The sequence below is a fragment of the Rhamphochromis sp. 'chilingali' genome (assembly GCF_963969265.1).
Source record: "Rhamphochromis sp. 'chilingali' genome assembly, chromosome: 6".
In the NCBI taxonomy this organism is placed as follows: domain Eukaryota; kingdom Metazoa; phylum Chordata; class Actinopteri; order Cichliformes; family Cichlidae; genus Rhamphochromis; species Rhamphochromis sp. 'chilingali'.
The window spans coordinates 2,635,118-2,656,185 of NC_137933.1; the positions used below are offsets into that span (position 1 = coordinate 2,635,118).

At 40.2% G+C, this 21,068-nt stretch overlaps 1 protein-coding gene across 2 annotated transcripts in view; it reads right to left on the minus strand.

Moving 5' to 3' along the window:
• Nucleotides 1-21,068, minus strand: part of LOC308398145 (multiple epidermal growth factor-like domains protein 11) — a 252,798-nt gene that overhangs the window by 56,805 nt on the left and 174,925 nt on the right. For both annotated transcript variants that reach the window (XM_080884601.1, XM_080884600.1), the window contains exons 9-10: nucleotides 19,922-20,042; nucleotides 18,392-18,528 (exon numbers count right to left, since the gene is read on the minus strand). In XM_080884601.1, the coding sequence (XP_080740727.1) occupies nucleotides 18,392-18,528; nucleotides 19,922-20,042 (258 nt within the window). The remainder of the gene's footprint in view (nucleotides 1-18,391; nucleotides 18,529-19,921; nucleotides 20,043-21,068) is intronic.

Consider the following 21,068-nt stretch of genomic DNA (forward strand, 5'->3'; position numbering starts at 1 on the left):
TGTTCTGCACTTTAAATACAACGCACTAGACCACAGTTTTGAAGAAAAACACTGGATTGTCGACCCTTTGAACTATTTTTATTCTGCCTCACTCAGCAAACCTCCACAATAACAAATTAGTTTAAAAACTTCACAAAAACCAAAACACAAAGGTCTAGAATGACCAAATTTGTATCTCTACTTTTTAGCCAACAGATCGCTGTATGACTCAGAATGGATCGAATCAAGCTTGTTAGACGGCCCATGGCTGAACCTAAAACAAGCTCTCTGTGGACAAGTAAAGATCTCTGATTTGAAGTCCAGCCCACAAAAATGATTTACCCCAGTAAACTGAACTCAAATGTCTACATGGGCAACAAAATATTTAAAATATCTCTACCCCTAAATGGTTATCAAACACATATAAAATGTGTAAAATTGGTGATTCCATTTCCCATAAAACTGCAAAACGGGAGCAAGATCTTTCCATCAACCCATATCAAAACGTCTGATCCTAATACAGCAACTTACAACATGCAGAACTCTCCATAGAACACAATATACAGGACAAAGGATGTTCCAAATGGGCCTCACACACTCAGACATATGCACACACTGCAAACACCCACTGAAAACTATGTGCACGCTGTATGGTCTTGTACGCCTACGAGGGCCTGTCGGAGGATATGTGAAGACCTTTCCACACGGTTTAGTTGCCACACCTAAACTGTTCATGTTAGGTGACATAAGCACATAAATGGAAGCACATAAATCAAACATAGTTGTTACTGCCTCACGCATCGCTAAAAAAATTATCTTCAAGAACTGGAAGTCATAACTTTGTGCATAACTCCGGTTGGCAGGGCCATTCATGTGCTACCTCTACCACACCTTACTTGAGAGCTCACTAGTCTGTGTACACGGAAGAATCCATTACAGAGAGAGTGCGAAGAAGAACAAAAAGGGAGTGACAAGGGAGTCATGAGATAGGAGGCGCCACCATGCGGCAATACACTGCATTACAACGGCAGCTGTTACACTACGCCAGGCTTCCCCAACTCAAGGCCTCGAGGGCTGGTGTCCTGCAGGTTTTAGATCTCACCCTGGGTCAGCACACCTGAATCAAATGATTAGTTCATTACCAGGCCTCTGGAGAACTTCAAGACATGTTGAGGAGGTCATTTAGCCATTTAAATCAGCTGTGTTGGATCACGGACACATCTAATAACTGCAGGACACCGGCCCTCGAGGCCTGGAGTTGGGGACCCCTGCACTACGCAGTGACCCACCTCTCCTTTTTAATTACACTACAGCTGTATCATCATATATCACCATACACAACAACGATGGGCGACCTTCTAAATTCCATGTTAATACACGTGGAGCTCCTGGTTTTCTGGCCAGCACTAAAGCCTCCAGTTCATCTCAGGCTGTGGCAGCACTCGAGGAGGAACAATATGAAAGTAAATACGGAGCAAAATGTGAGAACCTGAAAACTAAAGTGTGAAAATGTATAGGAAAAAAGATTAAGCTTCACACACTTGTGTTTATCATTTTTACATATTTACACAAATATATGGAGAGCTGCAAAACTTGTAATTCAATCATTTTAATTTTTTTTTTTACTACTCACAAGCACCACTCTGTGATTGCAACCTTTTAAATTAGTGAATACAACTGTTGACTTGCACTGATGACCAGTGTTGGGAAGGTTACTTTTAAAATGTATTCCATTACAGATTACATGCCCCAAAATGTAATCTGTAACGTATTCCGTTACGTTACTCGATGAGAGTAACGTATTCTGAATACTTTGGATTACTTAATATATTATCATGCTTTTTACAACTACGTGAATGTACTATTGCTGTGATTTATTACTGTTACTGAAGGGCCGCGACTCCGAACTGTAGTAAAGGGACCTCTGACTAATACGTCGGGTTCGTGTCGGTTCGTAGCCGAAAAATAGCTTTACTTTGTTGTGTGGGTCAACTTTTCTAGCCAGAGACAGAGAGAGGCGTTGAAAGGCTGCTCCAACGGAACTTATTGTTTCGGAGGAAAACACGAACACGGCGTACAGTCGAGTCTTAATAGCTTACTTACAACTGGGCTCGTCAGGCACTCTTCTTGGCTGCAGTGGTTATTATTATATTTACATGCTTCCAGCTAGAGCAGGGCGATATGACCAAAAATATTTATCCCAATATACATTTGAAAATTTGCGATAACGATATAACTGACGATATAACTGACACTAGACAAAATACTTTACAACTCCACAACTTTATTAGTGCAAAAAAAAACATCAATGTATTTTCACTTAAACAAGCAGCTGTTTTTTTATGTCCATTAAAGTTATATAAAAATGTAACAGTGCAAATTCCTCGCTGACAGTTTAACCAAAAGGCATTTCCAGTGGAAACTGGCCGACATATCCTCAGCATAACCATGTATAATATCCACAACACTTAAAAAGAGGTTATACACACACAATACGGTAATATCATGTTGAGGTGCAGTACGTATCACTCCGCGAGGCGCCTGCCTACGATAGCCGTAATGCTCCGACAATCCATCGAGCGGTGCGGCTTTGTAGCTTAGCAAAGTCGTAGTAAAACATTTGACAGATTTTCGAGCGCCGTGCACATAAAACCGTTTCGAGGTCAGTAAACACAACCAGAGTTCATACATAAGGCGCACGGGATTATAAGGGGCTCTGTCGACTTTCAGAAAATTCAAAGGATTGATTTTAAGTGTGCCGTATTTTCCATACAACACGGTAATAACGACGGCCCGCTAGCATGCGCTACCAAAAATTGTGCTTTGTTGTGTATCTGACGGATGAAAGCCAAACCAGTTCCACACCACTGAAGCTGCAGCATTTTTACAAACCAGTTCTGGTTCATCCGTTTCATTCAACGATCCGCTCTCGCTCTTCTCATTCTGCGTCGCTGCCTTGTGTGTATGTAAACAAAGGCACTGCGCATGCACGTTTTACCCATATTCTATCGCCATATTTCATTTTCTTATCGTTGCCCAAAATTACACCGGTATTACTGTGAACGGTATGCTATAGCCCAGCCCTAGTTCCAGCTCCCGTTTTTGCTCGATGACAACTCGTACTTTTCCTTTTTCTCCCTCCTCGCGCTCACAGACACATAACGTGTATGGCAGTCCATTCTCCCTGCAGCACAGACTACACTGCCTATGATGCTATATTCTTTAGAGCTATACCTGTAGCATTAGTCATTACAAGAAGTGTTTGTGAACTAAAAATCAAGAATGTGGGATACTGTTTGTCCATGCGCAGACGGGGGGGGCGAACATTTTTCTTGTAAAACAAAGGGGGGCCCAGCAAAAACAGTTTGGGAACCACTGCTTTAAACAAACAAAACGCCAGCACTCACTGAGTGTTTACTTTTAAGCGACATGAATACGTTTCAGCTATAGCTGTCATCAGTGCAAGTGAAGAGTTGTCTTCCGTGATTTGAAGAGCCCAGCGCTGCTCCTGACGGAGGGAAAACCAACCCTGCAGGGAGACCTACCTCGGCACTTGTGCAGGTGAAGCCAAAGGGAAGATTTGCTTCATCATATTTTCTAGTCTTTGTCTTAGAATGAAGTTGGTTTGGAAACATATTCAGCGATGCTTCATCTCCTACTTTGCATTTCTGTGGGTGCCCTGTGCTAGCAGTGTCCAAGTGTTTTGTTTTTTTCCCCCCTTTTCATACCGCGCCCCCCCTGCAATGGCTCTGCGCCCCCCTAGGGGGCGGGCCCCACACTTTGGGAAGGCCTGGTTTAAAGGATGGATAAGGGTATAAGATATAGAGTTAAGCACTAGTGATGTGCGGATCGATCCTGAAATATCGATTCCTCCGATACCAATCATTTATGTTCTAGAATCGATTCTCACATTAAAATATCGATATTTTAGTAATTTAGAGTAAATTTGTAGTTTATCATTAACAGGAACACAGTGGAAAGAAACTATAACATTCGGATTTTCTACATTCAAAGGAACTACTTCCTCTTCCGCCTTTCATAGTCATGTGCGAAATACGGCTGTATAAATGTCTTGCAGCGCCTTGGCGTGCGCACTCACAACAATGGCTGAGCGTAATTGTGCGGATGTATTTTACCTCCACAAACAGCTGAGACGTGGTTTGCGATACATGTGGTAAAAAAGTGCTCCAAGAGTGAGGTGTTGTGGCCGTAGCCTACTAGGGAGACATTCAAAAGGTCTGTTGGGGGGGGGGGGTGATAAATACATTTTACAGGGTTTATTTATCGGATAAAATACGTTAAATCACCTTTATTATTGGCCGGCCCGGAAACAGCGGGGGTGTCCAAATTCAGAGGCTGCTTCCACTTGAGCACCTGGCCTTCGCGGTCTAAAGAAAGCCGGGTTGTACGTCACGAGCTCCCTCGGTGGAGGGTGAATACAACCGGGCGCTGACGTAAACTCTCGACCGTCTCACACTTCTCTTTAATCATTTTCTGTTTGACGTTTATTCAGCTGTGTGAAAACCCCGGAGGAACCCTCCCGAGGGATTAATAAAGTTAAATTTAATCTAATCTAATAACTTTAATCTCAGCCAAACCGATTTACTCACGAACAAATAAAACACTGAAAAAGCCAAACAATAACATTTTTAAGTTATCAAAGTGACTTGTATATCATGTTTCTATATGATGAACCCTGCATTATTAAGTGATAAGAACAAGTAATCTGATGCCCTGTAATCATTATAACGCTATAATTTGAGATACAATAAATAAAATACGTTTTTGTACAAAGTATCGGTATCGGATCAGTATCGTCGATACCACACTGAATATTACTTGGTATCGGATCGGAAAGGAAATCAGTGGTATCGCACATCACTATTAAGCACACAGCTTTTTGTATAATATCAAAATGGATCAAGTCGAAAACGCTGTCTCAGATGTAATCACTACAACTCTGCTTTATAGTCTCAACTTTCAATAAATGATTACTGTATGTGATTATGGCAGGGGAAACTCTTCTTATGATTCTAAAAGCCTTTCACAAGGTCTATAAAAGTATGTCTGCTTTTATAAACCTTGAGAAAGGAAGTGAACTCCAGTTGCTCTTAATAGTTAACTTCCATGTTTCTCATGTTCTTCAGTGTGTAATTGAATAGGAGTATATTACAAGCAACTAGTAAAAAGTCTGGACAAAAGATCAAGTATCTCGGAATTTAAAATAATGGTGCACAAAACCTTGTGGGGGAAAAAAAGCCAGGTATTCTAACTAAGGCTACGTTCACACTGCAGGTCTTAATGCTCAATTCTGATTTTTTGATCAAATCCGATTTTTTTGTCTGCTCGTTCACACTACAAATAAAATGCGACAGCAAACGCGCTCTAGTGTGAACACTCAAAGCGGCCCGCATGCGCAAAAGAAGACGTCACACACAACGCGCTCTGTTTAGACCCAGAGCAACAGTATTGTTTGACTGATGGCCCTTAATATAAAGACTTCGGACTTTACGTTTCCCAATTTTTGCTTTAAGTTATTTTGTTATTTACATAATAATGTAAATAACCTAATAATGATCCTTATTGCTGTTTTAGAGGAGCGCTGCTTCAAAGGATAGATTTCTGTCAGAATCTGCAGATTATACAGTACAAATAACGTTTCTCCAACGTTGTCTTCCCAACAGTTTCACTGATATCTACACGGGATGGCCAGAGAAGCGTTCGCGATGTCTTCTCTGGCGCTGATAATTGGCGTCTGTCTTGTGTCGGTGACGTAAAAGACGGATTTAATGCGACGTGACCTTTCACACAGCAGTCGCTTTCTGAAACATCGGATATGTATCGGATTCAGGACCACATACGAAAGTGACCCAGATCGGATTTGAAAATATTGGATTTGCGCCGTTCACACTGTCATACCATGATCGGATATGGGTCGCATAGGGTCAAAAAAATCGGATTTGATGCGCTTTCGCCTGCAGTGTGAACGTAGCCTATGATACACTGTTGAAGGTAAGAACGCTTTAAACAGTATTTAAATAGATTTGCAGACTCAATCTTTTAGCAGTTTTTATATGTATGAAGCTACAAGTATCGCAGTCTGAATACGACACCCCTTTACAAACGGTTTTATTGCATTCTGTTTTAGAGAGTTGTTAATTAAACCAAAAACCTTATATTTAATAACTATAAATATACTCTATATATTTATATTTATTTATATTTACTCTATAACTATAAATATGAACACATGACGTTCTAGCAGGACAGCTGTACAGTACTGGAGACAGACCTCATAACCTGCTAGCTAAAGATGGCGTGCTTTCATGTTCGTGCTTTCAAGTGTTCAGTGCTTTGTCTCAGTTTTGCATAGAAGTGCCGATGAATATCCAAGAACTACGGCAGATGCTCAGCTACTGTAGTCTCGAGAAAAGGCACAACTTGGTACATTGATGGAAACCCCAAATTGATTTGTAGTCCAAACTAAGTTTTAATATTTTATACATTTAAAGTTCAAATTTATACATTTGCACTGCAGTTTTATATTTTTAAACCTGTATTTGTGCAATGATTCTGAGCTAGAAAAAGAACACTTAAAAGTCCAGTGTTTCCTCTGCAGGTTTGTAGGGTTTCCTTTTAATCATTTGCTAAATACTAACATTCACAAACTACAGGATATAGCTTTCAGATGAGGTGCCATACAATAGTTTTGGCATTGCACTTTTTCTGCAAAATTCTACAAAAAAGGTTGAATGTTAATGCAACAGAAATAACAATGCCGTCCAAGACAGGTTGCTGGTGAACTGGTGGATATTAAGAGATTAACAGCCATAAAGTAATTAAATTGTTGTTTAGAATAATAATGTCCAGAATACTCACTATACCCTGAGTTATAACTTAAGCAAAGAATTGTCAGTCTGGCTTTTACTAATATAAATAAAAACTGAATGGCACTACTCTCAAAGAGAGTGTTCAGAGCTCCAACATCAGAATCACTCACACCATACGAAGGTCAACAAACTTCATCATAAGACCCTGAGTGGTGCGCTCAAGGTGAATCTTTCAAAGTAACTGAATGGACTCTAATAAGAGTGAACTGTATAGAAAATTCTATAAGCCGAGTCAAGGCTGAATTTAGACCTGCTGCATCATTCTTAACACGTCTACAAGTTGAAACCATTAAGAAACAGACAAATCACTCAATTAAAATGGCTCAGTGAGGATTTCTGTTTAGTGTCACGTTTAAATCATGCCGACTTCCTCAGGACTGTTATCTTGGCTAATTCCATTAGAATGTGGAATGGCTGGGAGAGAACTCAATCTAGGAATTATTCCATGTAGGCTAATTCACCTGTCTGGGGCCTAAATGAATGGAGGTAATTTGGCTCAATTGAGAGTAATGACAGAGAGGGTGAGAGGGAAAGAAAGACGGACAGGGTGGAAGCAGGAGAGAAAGGATAATTAAAGCAGAAATAACGAGTGGGAACGATTCAGAGCTGACCAACGGCAGATGAGGGTGCAAAAAGTCTTTTTCAAATAACAGACTCAGAAATTATGACGCTAATAAAGAAGAAAACTATTTAAAATGACTTGTTGTTCAAATGTGCCTCTTGTGGTGATTGTGCTTAAACAAACGTGGAAAAGTGTAGCAGTCTGAGTATTTGGGAGCAAGTGGATAAAGGCAGAAATTGCACAAGTATTTTCTAATTTACACTATGTGGAGTAATTTCTTACCACTGACTTCATTTTTTTATATCAGTATTATTTTGCCCTCACTGCGCAGACAGCACAGAAACAAAAATCACAGCTCAAACGCTGGAATCACGTCGTAGACACCTCATAACTAATGTGCAATTAGAAATCATTGTGTGTGTTTGCAACTTATGATATCGTGTTGCCTTTTGTTCATTTCTTTTTAAAGGCCACTATAGGTTTCTTGGTAGGGTATCATTGTAAGGTCTCTACCTTCCACTATAAAGCACCTTTGGGTGACTGATGTTGTGATTTGGCGCTATATACTGTAAATACAACTGAATTGAACCCACAATCTATTTTTGGATTTTATGAATCAGTGTGGTTTTCTAAACTAAAACTGCAGCAATAAACATCAGTTTCAAGTGCAGGCAGCTCGTTCTGTCACTGTGAATACTGATAGTGTTTTCGGGCTCTGACACAGAGTTTTAGTTTTGGTTTGGGAACCGGTGACAGCTGATGGAAGAGCAAGGATTGTTTTGGTTATGATTTCTCAGGAAAAAGTAAACGTGGCAAAAATGGCTGAGAAATAAAACAGTCTTGATAATTATCACAATAAAGTCCTCTAATAATAATGATAAAAGCAGCATGATGGGAAGCCAGCCCTGCTCTTACTTTCACACCCTTACACTGCACCTCTCACTTTGTAAAAGACAAAAAAATATATACACAGTTGCACAAGTGATGGCTTATGCAGTGAGGTAACCATGGGAACTGCCTGCTAAACTTTGATCATTTTTGTCCTCTGTAAAACAAGCTGTCCAACTTTTAAAATGTTGTTAAAATCATATGTAAAAACATTTATTTCAGGATGTTTCTACCAGAAGTGTTCTACAATCTATTAGTCATTGGGTGCACTATAGTTTTACACACACTGCAAAAACACCATCTCAACTGCAAATCATGGTGGCAGGAACATCTTCTGAGGCTGACCTCACAATAACTGAGGGAACGATATATTCCATACCGAAAATACAGGATTAGCTAAGTCAGAGAACCTGAATAGGGCTGTTCATTTCATTAATTCCATTTTGAAGGTAAAATGTTCAAAAATTCTTGTTCATTTCTTTTGAAAGTATCAAAAGCAGCAAAAGAAAATGCTCAGTAGAGTTTGCTGTTGGTAAATTACTGGCTGTTAATTACAGAATGCAACTAAGTAAGTTCCCATTTGTGCTCCATTCCAAAATTGTCTCATCCTATGAATACCACCCCACAGGGAGGTCATCCATACCATTTTCTCTGGGAAAATGTTATCCTCCATACATACATTCAAACATCCATCTTCTGTTGTTTATCCAGGTCCAGATCATGTGGGCAGCAGTCTAAGCAGAGACTTCTCAACGTTCCTTTGCTGGCCACCTCCTCCATTTTCCAGATGTAACTTCTCCAGCATCCTGGGTCTGGCCTGGGGCTTTCTCCCAGTTTCTCCCATGCCTGAACCACCTCAGCTGGCTCCTTTTGATGTGGAGGAGTAGTAGCCCAACAAGCCCCTCCCAAATACCAAGCTCCCTATTCTATCTCTATGGCTAAGTCTAGCCATATGCAGTCTAGCCTGCATAGGAAATTTCAGTCACCACCCATTATTCAGCTCTCTCTTCACTGGTATAGCATTTGTCCCACTGCTGTCACTCCACCAATCCTTCAGATCCCCACTCCTTCACTCACGAAGAAGACCCCAAGATATTTAAACTCCTCCACTTGCTATGCACTCCAGCGCATTGCTATGGACAGAATCGGTAACAAAGGCCAGCCCCGGCAGAATCCAACACCCACCAAGAACTAGTCTTACTTATTACCAGCAATTTAGACCAATCTTTCGTAATGGTTGTACAGGAAACGGCTAGGCCACAAAAACGGACCTAACACCTCTTTGGTATTTGATCAAACTTTAAAAAACACATGTAGACTGATTGGACAAATTCCCAATTAACCTCTAATATCCACAATCTCCTGATTGTGGATATTAGAGGTCCAACTAACAGGCTTATTCTCCTCTTCAGCTCCCTGGCATATCCAACCTGATGGTTTCCACCATCTGGTTCAGGTTTATTTTGTCATGACCACTGACCACCTTGCAGACAACTTCACACAACCACTCCAGCAATTGAGGTGCATAATATAGTCCATTTAGACTCAATGTTCTCAACCTTCCTCTGTTGAAGGACAGTCCAGCAACCTCTCCTGCCACCTAATCAAACTCATTACTAAGTGATGATCAGTTGATAGCTCTGCTTCTCTCTTCACCTGGAGGTCCAGAACATGTGGCTGCAGATCTGATGATAAATTTACAAAATCAATCATTGATCTGCAGCCCAAGGTTCCCTGGTGACATGTACACTTATGTTTGAATGTGGTGTTTATTATGGATAAGCAAACTGCCCTTAGCACAGAAGTCAAAGAATAAAACACCTCTTTTAAAATGTACAAATGTAAAATTAAAAAAACAGAGAGTACAGTCCAAAAGTCTTTAGCCACCCCCTATTTCGTTATATTTTTCCTGGAAAATGGGAAGTAGGTGCAGTAATTTATTGAAATTGCAAACATACACTACCAGTCAAACGTTTTGACACACTTTCTCATTTAATGGTTTTTCTTTCTGTCTTTTTTTTTTTACTGCTTTCTACATTGTAGATACAAACTATGTGAAAAAAGATTTATGGAATTATGTAGCAAAGAAAAGATATATAACTCTAGCCGCCCTTTGCTTTGCTGAAAGAGCTGCAAACCCTCGGCCTTCTCCCAGTGAGCTTCATGATGTACCGGTAGTCACCTGAAATGGTTTTCACGTCACAGGTGTGGCTTGTCACAGCTCATTTGTGGAATATCTTGCCTTCTTAATGGGGTTGGGACCATCAGTTGTGCTGTACAGAAGTCAGTTTGAGTTAGCTGACAGCTCTATTTAACAACTGTTAGAATTCATATTATGAAATGACAGTCAGTCTGCAAAATCAAAGTAATCGAAGCAAAGGGCGGCTATTTTGAAGAATCTAAAACATGTTTTGAGTTATTTCACTTTTTTGTTTACTTCATAATTCCATGTGTTCATTCATAGTTTTGATGCCTTCACTGAGAATCCACAATGTCAATAATCATGAAAATAAATAAAAAACATTTAATGAGAAGGTGTGTCCAAACTTTTAACTGGTAGTGTACATAGAACTAGAGTATATAAGGCACAGTTTTTATAATTCTATAAAGCTTGAAAATCAATACTTCATATGAAAAAACTATGACACAGCCTGAATTCTCTTAGGCGAGCTTTCTTGTAATGTCTCTTTGGAGATTAATATCTAAATTTCAGAAGCAGGACCACACCTCCAAACGCACTCCTTCCGGTTCTCATCTATATGTGTTCCCCCAGTTCACTAAGCTGTTCATTCTCTCTTCCACAGCATGTCTTTATCCTGTCTTCCTTCTCTCACCCCAACTAATCACAACAGATGGCCCCGCCCCTCCCTGAGCCTGGTTCTGTTGGAGGTTTCTTCCTGTTAAAAGGGAGTTTTTCCTTCCCACTGTCGCCAAAGTGCTGCTCATAGGGGGTGATATGATTGTTGGGTTTTTCTCTGTATGTATTATTGTCGGGTCTACCTTACAATATAAAGCACTTTGAGGCGACCTTTGTTGTGATTTGCTGCTGTATAAATAACATTAAATTGAATTAAAATGCTATCAAACCCCAAATGAGGAAGTGGGCCCAGCTAGTGAAAAGCAGTCTTTGGAAATAGACCTACAGGTTTCTCGACAAATCTTCCCAAGCTCTTCTTAAGATGTTAAGTGTCTTTTTCTTTTTTTCCGTTCTGATCCAACACTGTTCTATTAATATTAAAGTCCGCGATGTGGGGAGATCAGTCGAAGACTGGCTGGAGTATTTTGTGTGTTTTTCAATCTAGATTTGCTTTTATGACATTGGCAGTTTGTATAGAACCATTGTCATTGACACAATTGACTAACCGCAAGCTATGCCAGAGCCTCCACTACGTTTTACAGATGACTGTAGAGACCTTTCTTGTAGTGTTTCCTGACTTTCTGCACATACTGAAGATGCTCTGCACCAAGAATTTCAGCTTTAGATTCATCATTGATTCATCATCAATAAGATTTGTTGCAACTGATTTTCAGTCCAGTCCTTGTGTAATTTGGCATACCTCAGCCCTTTCTCTCTGTTTTCTTCCTGAAGAATGGATTCTTGCCAGCCACTGTTCCATTTGGAAGCCTCATTTCTGATGAGGCTTCAACAAACAAACTGAAAGGCCAGATGTATCGGTCAAAAGGCTTCTATCAGGTCCTTGCTGCATTTATTACAGATGGTAGATCAATTTCAATTTCTTAACGACACGACTTTCAGATTCCATTCATCTGCTGTAGATGCTTTTTTTTCACCACTTGGGTATGTTGCTGAGTGGTGGTACGGTGATTAGCACTATTGCATCAGATCAAGAAAGTCCTAGTTCAACTTCACCACCTTACCTGGGCCTTTCTGTGTGGAGTTTGCATGTTCTCCATGTGTTTTTGTGGGTTCTCTCCAGATGCTCCGGCTTTCTCCCACAGTCTAAAGATATGTGGGGTTCGGTTAAGTAATGATTCTAAATTGTCCATAGGTGTGAATGTGAATGGTTGTCTCTTTCTACGTGTTAACCCTGCGACAGGGCGTATCCTGCCTCTCGCCCTATGGTACCTGGGATAGGCTCCAGCCACCCTGCGACCCTGCCAAGGATAAGTGGAACAGCATGGAATTATTATTATTGTAATGAAATATAATTAATGACACCCAGTTACTTCAATCAGAGATCACTAAAGTAAATTGGTGTGTAACATTACTAAACCAATGTCTGACTCTGTAGTTTTCTCTGGTACCCGTCCCCCACCAATTGGACCAGAAGTGACATGTTTAGCTGCATGTTCTCCTTAAATTGCTGGCTGTCTAAGAGACTGGGTCTGCTCCTAGACCACCAAAAGTTACCAAAAAACATTTTAAAAATAAAAAAATCACAAAGAAAGAACAATAATTATCCACAACTACACCAAAGAGTAAAGCAGTGAAATGCTGTTTATTAAACATTCTCTCTCTCCGTCTTAGTACACGAGTTAATAATTAATCAATAAATCGATTTCCTCTGCCTTACAGAAACCTGCTCACAGCAGGATGATTATGTTAATGACAGCAATCTTCCTCTGCAGCTTATAACCCAACCAAAGATGCAGAAAGTTTTAGTTCATTTGAAAGCCTGACAGGTAGCTGGACAACTCAAAAACAGTTTTATTTGCTGTTATCTATTGTCCATCTGGGCCTTACTCATCTGGGTGATTTCAACATCCATCTAGATACTAAAAATGACAGCCTTAACACAATTTAATCTATTATTAGACTCAGTTGACTCAAAAGTCATTTCTGTGCTTGTCCTGCTACATCTCACTGCAGCATAATATTTTAATACAATGATTAGAACATGCTATGGGTATTAAAGGTACTGCAATGCAGTGGGCTGAACCATATCTATCTATTAGACACCAATTTGTTCCTGTAAATGGTAAATGGCCTGTATTTATATAGCGCCTTACTAGTCCCTAAGGACCCCAAAGCGCTTTACATATCCAGTCATCCACCCATTCACACACACATTCACACACTGGTGATGGCAGCTACATTGTAGCCACAGCCACCCTGGGGCGCACTGACAGAGGCGAGGCTGCCGGACACTGGCGCCACCGGGCCCTCTGACCACCACCAGTAGGCAACGGGTGAAGTGTCTTGCCCAAGGACACAACGACCGAGACTGTCCAAGCCAGGGCTCGAACCGGCAACCTTCCGATTACAAGACGAACTCCCAACTCTTGAGCCACGATCGCCCCCTGTAAATAAATTGTCCTGTTTAAACACTCAGGTTAATTATAGAGTTCAGCATAGTTTTGTGCTGGGACCAATTCTGTTTACATTAAACTTGATTCCTTTAGGCAGGATCATTAGAAAACACAGCATACACTTTTACTGCTATACAGATGATACCCAACTTTATTTGTCCATGAAGCCAGATAACACAAACCAATTAGCTAAGCTTTATGTCTTTAAGACATAAAGAGTTGAATGACCTCAAGGTTTCTGCTTCTACATTCAGATAAAACTGAGATTGTTGTACTCTTAAAATCTTAAATCTTAAATGATAATGAAATGATGGGCCCAATGATAACCCTGAGAAAAGAAAATCGTGCGGTCTCATTGGAGTTACAAGATGTTTTTCAGTTTCCAACCATGGGGGATCTGGATCCAACCAATGTCTAATGTGCTGTATGGTAAAAGACCAATGATATAGTTTGGATTTTGGTACTAACCAACCTCCTTCTAGTCTTTGTTTGGGGCGATCGTGGCTCAAGAGTTGGCAGTTCGTCTTGTAATCGTAAGGTTGCCGGTTCGAGCTCCGACAGTCTCAGTTGTTGTGTCCTTGGGTAAGACACTTCACCCGTTGCCTACTGGTGGTGGTCAGAGGGCCCGGTGGCGCCAGTGTCCGGTAGCCTTGCATCTGTCAGTGCGCCCCAGGGCAGCTGTGGCTACAATGTAGCTTGCCGTGAATGGGTGGATGACTGAGTGTGCGCTTTGGGGTCCTTAGGGACTAGTAAAGCGCTATACAAATGCAGGCCTTTTTTTTTTTTTTGTAGCACTGTCCACTCTATATGTGAACAGCTGTTATTCCATATAAATTACTTAAACAAAGAGTCAAGTTTTTTCCAGTAATCAACTGGGGGAGGTAAAGGAAGCACTGAACTTTTCTATTTTTTTAAATAGTAGAGTAATTGTTCTTAAAAGTAGAAGCTACAGAGGACACTATTTGAATACCTAAATAATTTATATTTTATATATATATATATATATATATATATATATATATATATATATATATATATATATATATATATATCTCACATTCTTTGCATTTTTTGTAATAAGTGCCATGGTCTCTGTGCTTCCCTGGCTGGCTCAATGCCAGGCCAGATGTTTCTATTATTATTGTGCCCTCTCTTTCTGTCTCTCTCCTCCGTCAGAGCTCTGGGCAGAGCTCATCTCGGGCTCCCGCCCTTGGCCCATGCACCTGGCCTAATTACTCACCTGCCGCTGATCTGCCTGATTAGCTGGCCACTATTTAAGATGGCGGTTCAGTGCTTCTTGTCACTCTTTCCCTGGATCCAGGGAAATACAGTTTACAGTACAGTAAACTGGACCTGTTCCCATTTCCTGATTATCTGAGAGTGGATTAGTGGCGAGGTGTGTGTGTGGACCTTTTTCCTTCCTTCCCACAGATCCCTGGAACCCCGGCCCGCTGCATGTTGTGTATATTGCACTTGGTGTTTCTGTAAATAAACTGTTGACTTTCATTTTGAAAAGAAACCTTGGTCTGCACTTGAGTGCGTTCAGTCCTGTGACAATAAGAGCAAAGCTGCTTCTCAAGAAACCGTTAACGACAGCCCATACAAAGAAACCTGAATAAGAAAAACTGCCAATATAAATATTGATGACTTCCTCCAGTTTATGGCTTAACTGGTCAAAAATTCTTTGTTCCCTAAAAGTGTAACATTAAATCTCCATATGTTCGGTTTACACTGGGTGGGGGAAAAGTTAAACTGACTAATAATTGGATTATGATCAAATGGACTTTTTGGGAGGATATTAGCTGATTGAACACACTGAACCAGTTTAGCAGAAGTAAGATTATAGTCTATACTTAAAGACATTTTGTGGGGTGCAGAATAAAAAGTAAATTCTTTAGTGGCTGGGTTCAATGATACAGTCTGAGCTGTTGTCTGTGAAGGTTCTCAGTCATCCAGGTCAGGGTAGTCTAAGGAGCTTGGAAAGAAAAGCGTCTGGACTTCTTTAAGTTGCTTGAAGACGTTTCACCTCTCATCCAAGAAGCTTCTTCAGTTCTAAGGTCAAATGGTGGAGAGTCCCAGATATAAACCCCGTGGGAGTTCAATTCAAGGTTCAAGGTTCAAGGTTCTTTATTTGTCACATGCATAGTTATACAAGTATAACACACAAAACACACGCAAAAATTGGGGGGGGGGGGAGTTTCCCCCCAAGAGGGACAATGGACCCCCTAATGACCCTCTACCTCAGTGGTTCCCAAACATTTCCCCCCCACAGCTCCATTGCTGTTTATTTCACACCTCAAACATTTAATAAACAATTAAGCAAATACAAGTAATCTGCAATAAATTACAGGTAGCAAGAAAATAAACTACTAACTCTTTTACACTGCGTCCGCACCTACACGGGTATTTATGAAAACGCAGCTGTTTCGTCCACGTAAACGGTGTTTCGAATCACCGAAAACTGAGATTTTTTAAACTCCTTTTTTGCGTTCACGTGTGGACGTCAAAGGTATGTGCCTTTTTCACGTCACGCTGTGCACCACGTTATTGTTTACCTGAGATGAATTGCAGAATGGCAGATAGAGACGAAATACTGTTAATCTATCTTCAGTTTTACACGCTTACATATAAACACGCAGTTGCTGTCCCTCCATTTACAAAGGCAGAGGCGTCACGATGTGATTATTTTACATGTAGTTGTTTTTTTCCTCTGTAATAATGTTCAACATTGCTGTCAATACATTTTTCAAAAAATGCCTCTCTGTGCAAAATGGGTTCAAAAACATAAACAGCTGTGGGATCCTGTTCGTCCCTGATTTAGACAAATCGTGACAGGATCAGCCTGATGTTATTTGTATCCCACTGTAACTTTACTCTATAAAGAGCTCACATCTCCAAAATGTCAGCAGTAGTTAGTCATTAACTACTCATTAACTAGTCATTTTTCACACATGGTTGTAGTGCTTTATTGATAGAAAGTGTGGTTGGTTTGTTTGATCTGTTGTACCAAGTGTGAAATAAATAAATAAATGAAATGAAATGAAATTACAACAAGTGTTTGTGAACTAAAAATCAAGAATGTGGGATACCCAGGGGGCGGGCTTCACACATTGGGAAGCTCTGCTCTACCTAATCACACAAGCCAAGGTGTGAAAACGGGTGTAGAACCCACTATGAAACCTACCACTGTGAGTGGGCATCAAGGCGTCTGGGGAGGGATCTCAAAACTGGATTATAGATGGCAGAGAGTTGGTGTCGTAAACCACCGCCGCTGTTCCAAGATGGTCGCTCACAGTGGACATAGATGCTTCTTTCACTCCTCTTTCAAACCATCTGTCCTCTCTGTCCAAAATGTGAACATTGGTGAAACAAATAAGGTGTGAGGTACACTCCATGGTCCTTCTACGTCACAAACCATGAAGTTGGCTCACTTTAAAATGCACTCCTGTGTTTATTTTGTTTTTGATTTTCTTTTTTGTTGGCTTGAAATGAAATCTCTCTCCTGGTACTGCAGCTTACTGCAACGTCTGCATGAGTGTCCATTGCAGGCATTGAAGAGACAAAGCCTGAAATGGACACATTGGACAAATGGACACGCACACACACACCCAACCCACCGACTGACTCACTCACACATACCCACCCACCAATGACACAAAGACACCCATGCACACATATCAACCCCCTTTGAAGTGCACCCCACCCCCCACTTCCCTCCCATGCCAGCAGCAAATCCAGGCCATACCCAAGTCTTGGGGCTCACCTGCACGCTGCGTCAAAGCCAATCACAAAAATGGGACAAGACAAACTGCTCTGAGTCTAAGACAAGCTACAGCTAGCAACAATCGATAGGTGTTCACATATCCTTTCCCAGAGCCTGTCAACAGGCATACAAGACCATATAGCATGCATGTAGTTCTTCTAATGACTGTCTATACAGTGGGTGCATATGTTTGAGTATATGACGCCTATTTGGAACATCCTTTGTCATATATAGTGTGTTCTATGGAGAGCTTTGTATGCCACAAGTTGCTGTAGTAAGAGCACATTATGTTGAACATGGCAGCATGCATTGTTTGAAAAACGTTGTAGTTATGAATTTTCTCTGCTAGTTTACTGCTAGAAAGCTTTAAAGTTAATAAAAACGCCCTCAGTTTTTAATGGAAGCCCATTAGCCATTACAATTTGTTAACATTTCAGAATTAAAGCCCTTATTTTGATACAGAAAGTTATTCTGTTAAGCATGTCTGAGTCAAATCTTCCAAATAAAAATCCTTGAATAGTTACAGTAAAGGAATTGAATACTCTCACTTTGTTAAAGGAAAAGCATTTGATTGCTTATTGAAAATATTAAATACTTTCATGCTATCCCCCTTAAACTTTTTTAGGCAAACTCTTTACCTCTAGAGAGCAACAGAACAAGTCCAACATTAGCATCAGTTCGTCCAATTTCTCTAGAAATACTTCTAACAACTAAAGACAGGAAGATGGTCATAGATTAATAAATGAAAACACTTTCTGAATGCTTCATTTATAATGGTTTATGCTGCGTATGACTAATATACGCACACAAAGAAACCTAAAAAAAACTCAGTCAAAGATAACTGTTAAAATTTGTATTGCCATACTGTAGTATTTGTATCTGGCCACTGTATTTACTGTTTATTGCATGTTGCTCATCATTGTTGCTCATGTTTTTCTCCCTCTGCTGGTCTTCAAATAAAATTTTTACGTGCAACCACCCAATTTCCCCGTGGAGTACAGTAAACTTTCATCTTACAACCATCATTTTAGGCTGTACCTTTCTCCAATGTAGCCAGCTGTGCACTGGCACTGACCGCTGATATGGTCACATAGCCCTCCGTTACGACACGTGCACTCCTGGGAGCAATTAATGCCAAAAGATCCAAATGGACATGGCTGGGCACACACTGGACCCTGATGGAGAAGAATATATCACGTTTACATGCGCATCAAACATGTCTCGGAAGGAAGCGACATATCAAACATATTAATTATTAGCAAATTAGGTAATGACAGTAATGTCAACAGTATCCAGTGAGCAGTTTCAAACTTCTCTAGTCCAAGAAAAACCCTTGGTTCATGTTTATGGCCTGGATTTAAACTTGAATTTATGGAAAAAAAACCTCAAATTAATTTAAACTAAGACAAATAGTTTAATATATGCAACTTTACATTTCACAATTCTTTAAAGGTAGATTCTGTTATTTGAAAAACTAGGCTCTGATGTCTCATTTTTTCCATCTAAAGTAAAACAAGGAGCAAAAATCTCTGGAATCAGTCCAATAAATAGTAAGCAAGACTGTTATGACTGGATACCTGCAATGTAATCCCATGTGGTAACTACCCACTTCAAAGTAAAAGTACTTGGTGTCTGACAATGTGATGCAAACGACGACGTGACTAAGAGAAATGTCATGGGAGGTGAGCTGTTGCAGGAAGACATTAGTGTAAAATAGACAGATATATTACAGCCTACGCTCACTCCCAGAGCTTCACATATTGCAGGACAAAATACTGACTCTGGTTGACATATTTGTAATGTGAATATTTACCCCGGGATAAAAACAGGCTGCTGCATGGAAATCATAGCTTAATGTTAATTGAAACTAACTAAATCAAACTAACTTGCAATAAGAAAATCTAGTTCCTAATTTAAAATGTGGCACAGTAAAGTGCAACACTTGGTAAAGCTTTCAAAGACTACTGTGGGGGCAGGAACAGACTAAAGCTGTGGGCAACTGTACCACAAATAGATGGAAACACTCCTGTTTTCAAGTTCAAGTTACAAGAAGAGAGGCTTGCTGCAGAATTAGTGAAGCTAAATGTTAATCTTACAATACAGCAAATAAATGAAACTAATTTACCTTGAAAACTTTCACAGACACAGTATTTCAGCTCAAGATAGGACCAATGCAGAACATTTATGTACTGCACTGGTCCCATGTTCAGAATAATTTAGGCCCAAATGGTAAAACAGAGCCTAGGACACAAAAATACCAGAATTTTCTGCTATTGTAATATTTCCCTGGCAGTTAATTCAGATAAAAACAAACAAACAAACAAACAAACATTTGACCAAACTATTACAAAATGAAGAGTGTGACCCAGCAGCCAGTGCCACATGTTGAGAAAATGATGATTGATAAATTTTTGTCACTTAAAATGTGGCATGAAAAAAGTTTTTTAAGAAGGTATATTTTATAATACAGTATCATGGCGCTTAACTGTTGCTAATCCTTAAATATTCTTTTCGGCAGATTAGTTGTATGATGCTTATCTGCTTTTGCATGTGTCATGAAGTCCTCACCATCCAGCCAGCAGGACAGGAACACTCCCCAGTGACATGGTGACATGTTCCACCGTTCTGACAGGGACAGTGATGCTCACACAGGGGGCCATGTTTACCTGGAGGACAAGGTTCCTCACAGCTGGAGGGACAGAAAGCAGGAAGAGGTGTTCGCGTCAAGCGGTGAAGCTTTTAATCACTGACAAAGCTCAAAGGTTCGACACAGACAAGTGGAAGGTTAATACAGCTACACTTTAGGTTACTTCAGTAACTTATGAAAGAGTTTATCAGAAGAGAATATAGAAGAGCACTAGAAGTAATTTCAACTGTTGTCACTCTGAAGAAAATATTTATATCAAAACTTACTAACAAACATCTGAGAAAATAATGTCTGCTTAATTCTTTCTTTTCAGTGGCAGGAATAAGCTGTGATATGTTTATAGACTTCCCAAATCATCATTATACCTGACAGCTTAATGGCAAATCCTAAAAAAGCTGGAAAGGGGAAATGAGAGCATATGATACAGATCGATTTAATGACATGGAACATGACAATTTATTTACAGTACGATGCGAGGCTTGAGGAATTTTCTTTTCTTTTTTATTTTAAAGTGGTCTATAACAAAGATAACACAATCTGACAATTCAATTCAATTGTGAACAGTTGCCTCAAAGTGCTTTAAACTGTAAGGTAAAGACCCTACAATGACACAGAGAAAAGAGAGAAGGCAAACAATCACCAACAAGGTGATTCTCAAAGGGCTGCTGGCCAAAAATTATCTCAGCATTGTGTGCAATGTGTCCTTAAGAGACTGAGGAATCTGAACAAGTCAATGATAAAAGAAGAAATGGCAGGCCTAAAGATGAACAATAACTGAAAGTCATGTCCTCCAGAAATAGGAAACAATCCAATAACACAGGACCTGAGATGCAGCTGACCTGGATGAACCAGATACTGTTTGCCGAAGCCTCATCTGGTCTTAATGTAAGGATGATACATATCGGGTCTATGGCTGCAAACCCTTGGTCTTCTCTCAATGAGCTTCATGATGCAGTCCCCTGAAATGGTTTTCACTTCACAGCTGTGGCTTGTCAGGGTTCATTTGTGGAGTTTCTTGCCTTCCTAATGGGGTTGGGACCATCAGTTGTGTTGTGCAGAAGTCAGGTT